This window comes from Phalacrocorax aristotelis, chromosome Z, assembly GCF_949628215.1.
Source record: "Phalacrocorax aristotelis chromosome Z, bGulAri2.1, whole genome shotgun sequence".
Classification (NCBI taxonomy): domain Eukaryota; kingdom Metazoa; phylum Chordata; class Aves; order Suliformes; family Phalacrocoracidae; genus Phalacrocorax; species Phalacrocorax aristotelis.
In genome coordinates, this window is record NC_134311.1 from 55,266,169 (window position 1) to 55,279,812 (window position 13,644).

The 13,644-nt window shown below is 38.9% G+C and overlaps 1 protein-coding gene across 6 annotated transcripts in view; it reads right to left on the minus strand.

Moving 5' to 3' along the window:
* The window catches only part of POC5 (POC5 centriolar protein), a 28,701-nt gene extending 15,828 nt beyond the window's left edge, over positions 1-12,873 (minus strand). For 2 of the 6 annotated variants that reach the window (XM_075078254.1, XM_075078253.1), the window contains exons 1-3: positions 12,772-12,873; positions 8,965-9,064; positions 4,460-4,607 (exon numbers count right to left, since the gene is read on the minus strand). In XM_075078254.1, the coding sequence (XP_074934355.1) occupies positions 4,460-4,607; positions 8,965-9,048 (232 nt within the window). In that variant the 5' untranslated portion in view covers positions 9,049-9,064; positions 12,772-12,873. The remainder of the gene's footprint in view (positions 1-4,459; positions 4,608-8,964; positions 9,065-12,771) is intronic. The other 4 variants (XM_075078252.1, XM_075078251.1, XM_075078257.1 and 1 more) reach the window with 2 other exon arrangements.
* Between the last annotated feature and the right edge of the window lie 771 nt (positions 12,874-13,644).

A 13,644-nucleotide genomic window follows, 5' to 3' on the forward strand; every position in this document is an offset into this window, starting at 1 on the left:
AACTACTTTCTCACCGTTCATCCAATATCTTGTTATTAGTATCAGGGGAAAAAAAGAAGGTATTAACCCTAAAATTTTTTTAAAAAAGGTATTAACCTTAAAAAAGGCCATTAACACTGTGATAAACACCACTCAGATATGCAATCATCCTTGATCAGTACTAGAAGTTATATAGACAAGCTGGGGAGATTTTGGTCAGAACCTTTTTCTAAAAGTTGAAATAACTTTCTTTTTATAACTAGATTGTTTCAAGCTCTGTCTCAAGGAGATAGAAGACATCTCTTTCCTAGACTGACAGGACAGAGTGACATTTTGAACAGTAAACCCATGCTTTGATAAAGCAGCAAAGCACCAAAAGTTTATTTATAGTGTGTATTTAATAGAAGCATGATGGGGCTGTGTAAATGCCCTTCCTGCCTCAGCCTCCAAGAAGATCAAGAGCACATTCTTTACTGTTTTTAACCAAATTGTAAGACAAACTGTATTTTGCGAGGTGCTTTGCAAAGATAATAAACATCTGAGTGTCCATAACTGAAGGGAATATGTGGCTCCTTGTAATGACTAATACATAAAACTGCAATGCAAAACTTTGATCACCATCAAGTATAAGAGAATTTCTTTCCCCTCTCTCATGACAATTAACTACAGCTTGCAAATAACTATTCTTATTTGGTAATACCAAGCACATTAAAAAATAACTCTATTCAAATATTTCAAGAGAAGCAATCAAGGGAATGGAAATTTGTCCTGGCACTTCATTTGCGTACCTTTAGACAGTAAAAAGGAACAAAGACATCATAGGTTACATGTTTGGCTCTAGGAAAAAATAAAAAAAAAAAGTAAGAGCATAACCCCTCTCAGAGTTAAAGAGAGACGGCAGACAGCGCTGGCTAAAATCTTCTTTCAAACAAACATGATCAAAAATGGAGTATAAAGTAATCTACCAAAAAGGAAGCACAAGCCTAGAGTTTTGACGCTAATCTTCTTTCTTATGAACAGCAGTATCAGACATCAAAAATATTTCCTTATAAAACAACATTCCACTCAAACTGGGAGACAAAACTCTAAGCAGAGAGAGCACTGGCGACAAGACCAGAACTGGGATTTGCTCCATAATATAATTCCACATAGCTGGGTTTGATGTTTCCTACTCCCCTTTCAAGAACAACTTTTGAGGCTGAGAAATACTTCCACCAGCTGACCTGAACTGCTCTACAATTGAAGAGTTTTGCAAGTGTATTTGAATCCTGTCAACCTGCTAGTGTGTCTGATCAACAGCCTGCTACAATAGAAGAAGATTTAGAAGAGATGGGCACCATGCTCATGAAGCTCAAGCGAAGAATAAGGGAGTGACCACAGCTGTTGCAAAGAAAGCTGAACTTAAGACAGGGAGGGCCAGAGGGTGGCCTTTGTTTTTCATATATGGCTGTTCCAGTTGAGTCACAACTGGTTGTATAAGTGGCCTTAGGTAATCAAGAAGGGCAAATGCATTCCTGTGCTAGCCAGATGAGCATTTGGGAAGCGTTGGCTCAGCCCAACAGTATAAAAACCCAGCAAGCAGGAAAATGAACTTTCAACAGAGCAACAGGCTTGAGCAGGCTTTAATCCGCATAGTCCTTCCTGGTAGCTGGAGATACTCAGTGTCATGATGGTTAGTGTACAGAGACCAGTAACAGGAATCACATTTGTACTGTGATCTAACTGTATATTACAATTACTCTACCATGCTGTCACTCTTCACCAAGTCCTGCTCAGATTTTGGCTAACACAAAGCTCATGCTAAGGCCTGATGTATCCTGGGAGTAGTGCCATTAGGTCAAGACAAGAGCAGCATGTAGGCAGGACATGCTGGACAGAAGGGCTAAAGGTCATTATGGAGTTATCACCTGCAGTTTGCTGTCTCCTGCAGCCATAATTCTTGCACATAAATTGTCTGGCAGTTCCTTCAGAATCCACTAACTTAAAGAAATAGCATAGACCAAACTTGCAAGCTGGAAGGTACAAATACGTCATCTTAGCCGAAAGGCTTTTGAAACATGTTCAGTCAGAATGCTGAGGCTTTCGTGCTTCACAGAGTGATACTGGGGAGACCTGCAACATGATGGGGGAGGAAAGATGAGCACCCTCTCTGTCAGTTAGGCAACTATTTTGCTCAGAGGTGTGACCTATGAGTTGTGAGTTATGAATTGAACTTGTGAGTTAGAAACATCATGAATTTAAGGGATGAATTAGTGAATTCATTTTAGACTAGTCGGTACAAAGGGGATTAAGCCCTTGTTTGACACGTTTGTTTTCCTTCCTACTGAGCTCAGAAAATAAAGTTTAAGTTACGAAGTATGCTGACATGTAAATTTGAGACATCCAAATGGACTGTGGCCTGTGCTTCCATTGTAATTTCAGTATATTGCTCTATTACCCTGCTAAACCAAGAGCCCATGGAACAGCAAGTATCTTCAGATGAGTAAACTGATTTTAGAAGACTAGATATTGCACATGAGGAGGGTTTAAAGGAACCTGGTCTCTTGACAGTAGGCACCAAATGTTCTTTGGCTCTGGAAATCAGAGATAGTTTAAACATTACCTTTAGCTGAATCTATCAGATGGCAATTTTTGGTACTTCAGCCCAATATAACAGATGAGGATGTTTTATTCCCCCAATCGAAAAATTTTTATCATAATTTCTTAAACCCCAAGCACCTGCTCTCATTCTAGGAATTGCAGGAATACCATTTACTACAGTGGTATTTTTTCTACAATGTTTGATTGCTCAAAAATAATTGCCATAGTACAAAATACCAGCAGCTTCTACTGATTTGTTTGCTTATGCAACTTGGTGCAACACTGAATCAAGTTAGTAACCTTCAATATGTAAAAATCAAAATGCAAAGACTGTACTTGAAACTTTCCTGTTGGCAGAACTTTATCTAACTTTATTCACATTCTAACTCCAGATCTACTTCCACTACAGAATATTCTCTATCTCCAAATCTCCATTCCCATGCTTTCAATGAACCCAGAATCACACCCTCTACATTTCCTACAGCAGCCTGACATTCAGAAGAACCACCACACTAATTCTGCATGGGAAGAAGTTACAGATATGATGTCCTTAAGGACTAAGATTCTCCATTAATTTACAAAAATGATAAAAACATTTCTCCTTATGGCATACTGGAAAGAGGTATTGGCTTGGGTGTCTGAACATACCTGAACTCCACTGTACGGACTTACTGTGGAAGGATACAGAGTATAATCAATACTACCACCCTCACTTTAGTCACATTCCTCATTTTAAGAATCTATTTCTAGGTAATTTTTTATTATATTGTATTAACATGAGTTAACTAAATGGTAATTGACAGCTTACTAAGACTGCATTATATTCTAGTGAAAACAACATACAATTTAAGATGACAGATTTATTTTTTGCTTATGGTTCTTCTTCTAATACGAAATAAACAACTTTTAGCATCTGCATTGCCCTTTGCAATCGCACTGGTAAACTCCTGCTAGAAGAGAGCTATTTAGTTCTGATCAGCATGGCCAAGAGTTCTTGCATACACTATCCATGAACATTTACTCTAAGATAACGATCAGCACCAGATTTATACAGTACTTCAAGGATGCTTAGCCTCTAGCAGCAAAATTGTCTACATATTTTACACCTCATACCCCTCTAAATAATGGAGACAAACCCATCCTCAAGGGTCACAAAAGGAGGAGTAAAAAGGAAATGGTAGGTAAATATTTTTATCATGAAACAGCATGATAAAGAATAGAAGTTAGTTTGAAGTAAGTTCTTCCTGATTAAGCTAAACTCCCTAGTAAAGCAATAATGCAGGTATGATTGTTTACTACTTCTTCTGAAGCAAAAGTAACAGAGCTTGCTCAATCTAAATGCTAGTGACAAAAGCAAACAACATACAACCATAAATACCAGTGTTACTAATGCATCACAAGACACTAAGTTTATACAACCCTAAATACCAAGCAATAAAATAAAACTAGAATAGCATGACTGAACTAAAAGAGAAAGAATGACATTCATGTAGTGACATGATTAGTCATTACACAAAGTTCTTAAGGTAACTCTTCCTTCCAAATGATCATATTTTAAATAATCATTTATCTATCATGGCAGCACTGGTATGAGCAAAAACAGTTGAGACCTGTCAAATTTCAATGAAGTATACTGTAGGTAAGGGCACCCCTTTGACCATTATTACACCAACCATTTTAAACATCTGCATCACAAAACACAGAACTGTCAGCACATCAATACTATCATCTGAAAGCAATGCAGAGAGAAAACCCTTCCTAAATTTCTTACTGTGCAAAATGTAGATGTACTATATATGACCTGTATGTATTTTTCAAACAGAAGCTATTAGTAAACTTAAGTCAAAAAGGTTATATCATTTTTCTTGTAAGCTCAATGCATAAGCTTTGTTCATACTACCTGGAGTCTTATGGTGAGTGGCATCATCTGTTACACTTGAAAATCTGCCAGCTGCTCTCAGTTCCAAAGCAGGTTCTGACCACTTCGAGACACACTGTTCAAACTTCGGAGGCACTACAGCATAACGAAGCAGCTCTTCATATTCATCCTGTCACAAAGTGATGATGAGTAATTATAAAACTACGATTACGTTTCCAAAAACTGGGTACATGTAGGAAATGGTTTTCAGTAATTTAAGAGGTTTATTATTATGATTATTATTATTGTGAAAACTAGGACGATTTCCCTTAAAGTTGCAAAAGTGAGCTGTTTTCCTACCATGATTATAATAAATGATCTTTCTTTCATGTTCACATTTATTCTGATTACAACTAAATGCACTCTAACAGTTACACAGAAAGACTTTGCTAGATTCAAGAATTGGATAGTATAATAGGCACCTTAAACAAAACATGAACTAAAAAAAGTTCCAGATCATGTAAGCTATTAATCACCCAATATTATTTCTAAGCATTACTATTACCGCAAAGAAAAATATGTATTTTTATAGTAGCATCTTTGTCATGGCTCAACACAGTCACATTTCACATTGCATAACATTACAATTTCTTTGGTGGGAGTTCTAAAGCCAATCATCAAAAGGCATTTAATTATTCAGGCTTTTTTTAGATTAGACAAAAAATGCATAATACAAAGTAAGAATGATTATAAATTACATAGGTATGAGGAATGTGTATATATAACTCATACAAAAGCTCTCCTATTAAAAAGTTATAAACCAATCTAACTGGTATGTGGGAGTAAGCCAATTACATTTTTTTTTAAATCTCCTAGTTAAATTTCCTTTCTCAGAAAGAAACTATTTAGAGTTCAATATGAAACTGTGAACAATCTGTATTATAGCTTAAACATACAATCCAGTAATTAATTTAAAAAGTTCCAGTAGCAGTTAAATGCTGAAACTGACCAAAGCCACTAATTAAATATTTGGAAGAACCTGCCAGTTGGAAAATACTAAAACAGGCCACTAACAGTAATTTTTTTCTTAGCTTAATACTATCATACTAATTCTGTTTAGTACCCTAATAAGGTCAAACTCAGAAACCAATTGTGAATCGAAAAATTATTTTCCTCTTCAATCTGGGGAAAGTTAGGGGGAAACAATCGGTTACAAGTACCAATCACTTGTAATACGTTTTTGAATCTACCAGCTGAAAAGGATAATGTTTCAAAACTTTCAGTGTAATGCTTACATTTATGTGGGTTTGAACTAATTAGCAAACATTTTAAGAAGCCAGGTTTTATACATTCTAGCTGAATTCTAGTCTCCTGTCAAATTTCCATTTCTCATCTTCTAGCTTATAATTTTGAAATTAAAAGGCTAAATAAATACATGTGAAGCTATATAATTACAAATACATAGTGTATCTTTTTCATAAGCAGAAGGAAGAATCACATTCCATGTAAAAGGTGTAGTTAGTTGCAAATGAACAAGTTATTGATTTTTCCCTATCCATCTTTCTAAAGAAATACCTTTAGATTTATCAGATATCAGAAGAAAACAGATATCTTCAGATGAGTTGTTCAGCCAGGAACTACATGGAACTGTACAAAAATCCCTCCAGCAAAATTTCAGCGGAGTAAAAAAACCAATGCATTAGTCTTTACTGTAACTTATCTAAATTAAATGATTGCGCAGAAGACATTAGATCACTTCTCTGTCTTCTTCGAAGAGATCGTGTGACCAAATAAGAACTTAAAAGTAATCTTCTGCTCAGACAAGTTAGTTTTCAGTCAGAGCTGATACAGCTGCTTCCATCATTACCTTATTCAATTCAAGGAGCATGGTAGGTAAGATGTCAAGTGCAATTAGGTGACTCATCTTGAGTCACCCAATTTAATCACTAGCACACAGTCTGTCTTACTATAGACATCCTGAGCACTCAAAATATACTTATCAAATAATGGCAAGAAATTATCTAGTCTTTCAAGTTCTAACACTTTTACTAAAATGCAAAGAATCCACTATGTGCAAGAATCCACACTCTCAAGCACCAACAGAAAGCATCAAAAGACAGCATCCCACAAAAAATCTGGAAATAAACGTTTATAAATTACAATATTACAACACTGTTTGAATCAAGTTGAAAGCAAATATAAGAAGCCCCACAGTATCCCAACTGTAACCAGGACTTATACACACACAAAAAAAAATCCTGGAGATGTAAGACATAGAAATGGAAACATTAAGTGTATCATCTCAACCTTAAATATTACGTAACAAGGATGCTGAATTGGAATGCAGTATTGACCAAAAAATTTCAGATAAAAACCTCATAAAATAAAATTAACAATATATATTTGTTTTACTTACTATCTTTGTTCTGCTTTGAACAAAACTTTCAAGCTGTTCTGTCAACTACAAAAATTCTGTTAAAGCATAAAACTATAGGAATATAGCTCTAAGGCCTGAAGGTCAGAGGAGTTTGATCATTTAATGCATACTACCTTGGTTTTGTAGAAGTAAATAAATTAGTGTTGCAATAAGTAAAGGGGACAAGAGCATCTGGAGTTCTGTTTTTTTTTTACTTCAGTCCTATTGCATTATAAAAATTAACAGAAGCTGCATAGAATTTCTCCTTAGGAGTACAGTCAAGGTTACTAAACAACAAGAAAAGAATGGATTGAATGGACAAGTCTTGTAGAACTCAGTTATAGGCAAATGGAAATTTTCTAAGAGTCAATGGATTCTTTTTATAAGGAAAGGGTAATGATCTGGCCAGTCTGTATTTAAAAGTATCAAATTATCAAAAAGGCCCAAACAAAACAAAACAAAGAAGGCCCTTCAAAATTATCTAAAAGGAGTATAGTACTTTCCTGTCAATATCCCTATTGCTCAGCTGTGACTCCAGTGCTGTTGTTCTTCAGCAGTAATAGACTCCTATGAGGAGCGGCCAGGGACTCTGGGCTTGTCTAGTTTGGAGAGAAGGAGGCTGAGGGGAGACCTCATCGCTGTCCACAGCTTCCTGAGGAGGGGACGTGAAGAGGGAGGTGGTGAGCTCTCCTCCCTGCTACCCAGTGGCAGGATGCATGGGAATGGTTCAGAGCTGCGCCGGGGAGGTTTAGACTGGACACAAGGAAGCACTTCTTTACTGAGAGGGTGGTCAAACACTGCAACAGGCTTCCAAGAGAGATGGTCGATGTCCCAAGCCTGTCAGTGATTGAGAGGCATTTGGCCAATGCCCTTAATAACATGATTTAACTTTTGGTGAGCCCTGAAGTGGCCAAGTAGTTGGGCTAGACGATCGTTGTAGATCCTGTCCAGCTGGAACTATTCTATTCTAGACATTCTCAGTTGCAAAGCAGTCATTCATTAACATTAGTTTATCATTCTCCACACGGTGGCCTTAGAATCTCCTTGATCATCAACTAGATCATAAAAGAAAATTCTGATCTTTCAAAATTCGTTGCACAATGCCTTCATCCTGTTTTCCAACTACAAAAGGCACTGGAAACACAGATTAATTACTATTGCTGAAGAAAGATTAAGAAGACTTATCCGTGAGATATGACCACAAAATAGAGAAGCATATGAATTGCAGAAATGAATCACCCATAAACAGGCAGTTTAAAAGGGACAAAGTCAATCCACATGAAGAAAAAACCCCTTGATTTAACAATGTTTCTGCTGTACATGCCCATTCCATCAAGTGACAAATGTGGTGTTGCATTTCTACAGGGCAACTAGAAAAACTTATTTTTGTCAAAACTAGCCTGATTTGGACAGAAACCTATTAAAGAAAAAAGCTCACCCACTATTCAAACAGAAATAGCTGATTATTAAAGGATGAAAATATGCTACTTTCAAAAGAATAGGACAAAGACTTTATCCAGTATCTTTGTATCCTCGCAAAAAGAATGCTGAGCACAGAGAAGGAAACCCCCCCACCATTACGGTTCTGGTATATCTTTGTGTATTTGATGCAGAAAAAAAATAGCATTTCCTTTCTGAGATTAACTTGACCCCAAGCCAACTCCAAGAGAAATAAATCTACTTAAAAAAAATCTCAGTTCTTACAATATTATGTAAGAAGCCTAACACAGTTATACATCATCCCTCAGAAATAACAGGTTTCTATCCTACTGTGTCATATTTATGCTTCTTGATAAGATTTAACACATAAAAGTAACACCAGAAAAAAAAAAAAGTAAGAAAATTGTACTATTTCACTTGGAGCTGTCATTAATCAATCTCTTAAGTTTAGATAAGAGTTTTCACATAAATTGAAATTTCTTGTGAAATGCACAAAAGGATATCCAAGTGAAGATATTTTAATATCAGATTTTTTTTTGGTCTAATTTGCTTGTTTTCACTAACATGTTTATTATTTTCCTGTACACGTAAAACATAAAAAATGTGCAAGTTTTGTTAGATTTCCTCATAATTATCCCTTGCCAAATAAAATGCCACGATAGTGAACCAAATGAGGTTGCCTCTTTCCTACCTGAAGATCTGAAGAAACAGAACTGCCCCGAACAGAGCCTTTTGGTAAAACTGGACTTGTGCTTTTCTCCTCATCTGATGACATTCTGCACAAAGTTAGTCTATAAAACAGTAGAAGCTGAACTTCATTTTTCAGTTCCAACATGTTTACCGTGTGTTCAACAACATTTTCCCCAGAAGCAGGGATTCTGCTGTAGAAAGTACATCAATACCCATTTGGTGGGCTAAACTGATCATATAGTCTCATTATATAATGCTAGGTAGGAAACTGCCTGATCCAAACCATACTCAAAACCACAAAAAGACTTCAACTGAATTTAAAAGAAAACAACGGAAACCCTAAAAGTAACAATATAAAAGTTTCCTCTTATTTTACATTGACTGAATAAGTTTAATACCTAATGCTTCAATATACACAGTATAAAATTTTACATCAATGATAACTAAAATACACTGCTAGAGGAAAAAAAAGAAATTGATATATCAAGAATAACAGAATCCTTAACTTATAGATACATTCCTGTGTCAGTCCTTCCTTCTTATCCACACTGTATTGTTTTGGAACTTATCAGCTTGTTTCAGTACAAAATTTCTATAGAGTGACAAAGGAATGACAAAGCTACACTGTCATTTTTTCCCTCCTGAACTACCTCAACCACAGTCCAAGCTGAGATGATGCCCTGAATACTCCAATACCCTGAAGCCTTCACTTAGCGGTCAACATCAGTCTCCCTTCACTTTTTCGACTCTTCTTGCCTTATAGGCCCAGGAAGATGAACAGATCTGGAAGGACAGGTAATGCCTTAGGTTCAGGTAACATCAGTCATTCCAGCAATTTCCAAGCAAGATAGTGAGGTAATCTTTGAACATTTCAGAAGCAGGCGACGTGGTAGAACTGACAAGAAACGTGAAGACTTTCTGAAAGATACATGTATCTTTTAATTTACTGCAGCCTCGAATAAGTCCTTCAGTGACGAACTAAAGCTCTTGTGATAAAACTTGACAGGATACGGGGGAAAAGAACTCTAAAGGATATGGGGGGGGGGGGGTTATGAAAGGAATTACAGAATGAGTGGGAACTGAGTTCTAGGCAAGGTGAATTTGTTAATGAATGAATGGCAGAGTGATATAGTTGCCTGATGCACATGAAACAATCATCAGATTAAGCAGGGAGTTGTTAGCAGAGAGTAAGCAAGGGAAGACAACCACTATCGACAATGAGAGGAACTGACTGTTTTTACAATGTAGCAAACAACCATGCAAGGAAAATTTATTTTTAGAGAGACCTGTAAAACTGTCAATTATAATATTCCCAGCTTTTTTTAAACAGATGCATTTTCTGACAGAAATGTTATCTTAAAATTGCTACTTGTACTGTCATTAAATTGGCAGGAATATCCTCCTTAAGCATCATCATCTTTTTTCAAAATGTCAAAAACATGCAGTGATCTCATAGTTCTCTATATAGGAACACAGATGGATGCTGATTCTTCCTGCACCTCAAAGGCTCTCTCTGCCACAGGTGTCTACACCTTTCAGAATGGGAGGTTTGTTTTTGTGGTAAACATGGACATTTTAAAAATGGTATAAGGAGAATTTTAAATGCTGAGATTTCCTATAACCCAAGGTTCAAAAGACATGATTACCACCTCACTGCTTCCTGCTGAGCCCTAATACACTGACCACGTTTTTTAAGTACAAAATATGAAGTCTTGGGGAGGATTACTAAATACTTCTATTGTGTACACTGGTGTGTAGATGAGAGAAGAAATACTAGCTTCTTCATCTCTTCCATTTTTATTCTCTTCTGCTCTGATAATTTTCTTCTTTCCTCTCTCTCACAAATTATTCCCTATCTGTTCCTTTGGTTTTGGCCTCTCTACCTAATCAAATAACTTTATACTAGCACCCCACCTTCTTTTAGTTGATACATTCTTTTCATAGCAAATACTTCTTCACTAATCTTAAAAAGTCAGCTTCAACTCCATATGCCTTTCCACTTACATAGTTTCTTGTACTGTGGATCCTGAGTACCCTAAAAATCCTGGAGGTATTCAAACACGCATATGTGTACGGGCATTACTAACAGGATTTAAAGGTGTATTTACAGCCAGGGATTACCAACACTCTTCTCTTTCCTTCTCATTTAACTTAAAAAGAGCTAAAGTACTATCAAGTCTTCTGAGAACCAGGAGGGCAAGTGGAGTTTCATGTGAACACAGATGCATCCAAGGAATCAGAAGAGAAAGATTTCTTCCAAAAAGTTTGTTCAATAACTTAAGGCCATTGTCCTGACTTCTATTTTCAGTTTTCTGAGATCATAGCCTTGACACTCAGTCTAGTGTATTTAGTTCTCTGCTTATCACTGAAGGTACTCTCAAGCTGTGATCTTCTAAAACTGAAAACGTTCCTTTGTTACAAGTGGTGCTACCTCTCCACTCCAGGCCACTCCTCTCTTCAGATCTATAACTGCAGCTTACCTGTTTGACTCTGTCTTATAAAAGTCACTTCATCTCACCTCAAGCCAAGTGTGTTTGCCTCCTCTTCCCATCCCTTTTCTTTATACCCATGGACTAGCCCTCCACTGTGTTTGTCCATCCAGTCTCTATCTGACTGCCTTTACTGACCTGAATGCTGCCTTAGATTCCACCCACAGGTTACCATTTAAAGTTTGAGCTTTTCCCACTCCTCTGGTCTGCCTGTTTCTCTAACATTTGCATCTAATGTCTAACCTTGCGTTTTGATTATTGCAAGGTTCCAGTGAAAATCCCAGTAAACCTAAAATTCTAGAAATCTGCTTACGTACAGAACAGATTAGATTACTGTGATAAATTAAGATAAATACCTCTTTTAAGCTGATGTTTAGTGACATCATTGCCATGTCATGCTAAGAATAACCTGTCTGCTTTGATCTCAGTGCACAAGCACTAAGGTCAAGAAAACAGTGGATAAGCTTCCAAAAGAGAAATCAAGGGATATTAAGTAAGACACCATCTCTGGGTCAACAGGTTGATTTGCTAAGCTGCAAATCATTATATGAGACAAGTGAGAGGAGTATCTTCAGGCTTACCACGTTCTTCTAATATTCCCTGAGCATATACCAAAACATCTGTCTGACTTCGTTAAAGATTCCTGTTAACAGCAGTAGCCTCTTCCAAACCATAAGTGTACACTGCTAAGACAGCTACTTTTAGAAACAGGATGCAACTATGAAGAGCTTTGGTCTGACTCAACATGGCTGCTCTCATCCCTCATTTTGAATTGCTTGAGCTGTGTTCAGGATTTTGTGCTTTTAGGTTTTTGACTAAAAGTGACACTTTCCAAAGACCACTCCATCTCCCCATACACACAGGACATATTCTTTCCCCTTAACCGTACCCCCTTGCAAAGCAGCACTGCTCAGGCTCACATTTTTCAGCTTCTCACTACAGCGTCTCTGCAACCTCCCCTGACGCCCGCAGAGCTCACACTACAGCCACCGCCGCTGTCATGTCAACCAGCAACAACAGGGACGAGCCGCAGGGTGTCACGCAGGCACCTGGGAAGCACAGCCGGGTAGGTACACGCGTGGACAGGCAGGAAGGAGCACAATTCCATGCGTGAACAGCAGATTTCCCTCTCTTTTTTTTTTTTTTTTTTAACCCGGGGCCTTTAAGGCAACCAGACCAACCACCCCGGGGCAGGGGGTGCCCACAGGCCCCCTCAGAGGGAGTCGGGGTCGGGCTGCGGGTAAGACGCCGGGCGGGGACACCGGGGTACAGAGAAGGTTCTGTGGAGGTCGCAGCACCCCCCGCCACCCCCCTCTCACCTGCGGGCACCGGCGCCCCCGGCCGCCGAGCCGGACGGTTTCAAACTACCACAGCGGAAGAAGAAGCACCTCTCTGATAGGCTCGGAGAGCGTGTACAAAGCATTCTCCCATTGGGCAGTTTGGGGGCAAAACAGCCAATTAAATCGCTCAGCTGGGGGCGGGGCGAGGAGGTCCCACCCATCGCCCGCGGCCGCTTCACTTCCCTCCGGCTTCTGCCCGTCAGCGGCTGCTGCGCCGCTGATTGGGTGCAGCCTTCCCGGGGCCGGAGCGCGGGCCGCCGGCGGCCGTTGGCGGGGGCGTGAAGAAGGGGCCGCGCGCGGGGCGGGGCGGTCCTACAGCGCAGTTAGGGGTGGGTGGCGGTGGCGGCGGCGGGAAGGTGGCGTACTGGGGGCAGTGGTCCTGTAGCGGCTTTGTGGTCCGGGCTTGTGCCCCTCACAGATCGTCGGGACGGTGGTCAATGGCCCTGTCAGTTCGGGGGCTTTTGGAGGACCGTGCCAGCCTAAAACCCCGGGCTAAGCAAAGTGGGGGAGCTCGGTGTTCTCCGTGTGGGGAGCAGCTGCTGGAGGGCATTCCTGTGGAGAACGAGGATTAAAAAAAAAAAAAAGAGGATTCTTTGGTGGAACTACTTCGTTCTTAAATGTTTCCCTCTATGCTGATTATGAAGCTAGAAAACCTCCCTGAGTAGGTGCTTTAAATAATTTTTTTGAAGCCATGTTACAGAAGGAGCTCTGGGCTCTTGGTTTCCAGCATTTCTGTCCAATAAAGACTGCCTATAAAACGTTTTGTAAGTAGACATGCTGAATGATTTCAGCTGTCAAATTCGGTCTGTCCTGTGGTAGAGCAGTGTGTAGCACACCCCATCTGAGGCAAAG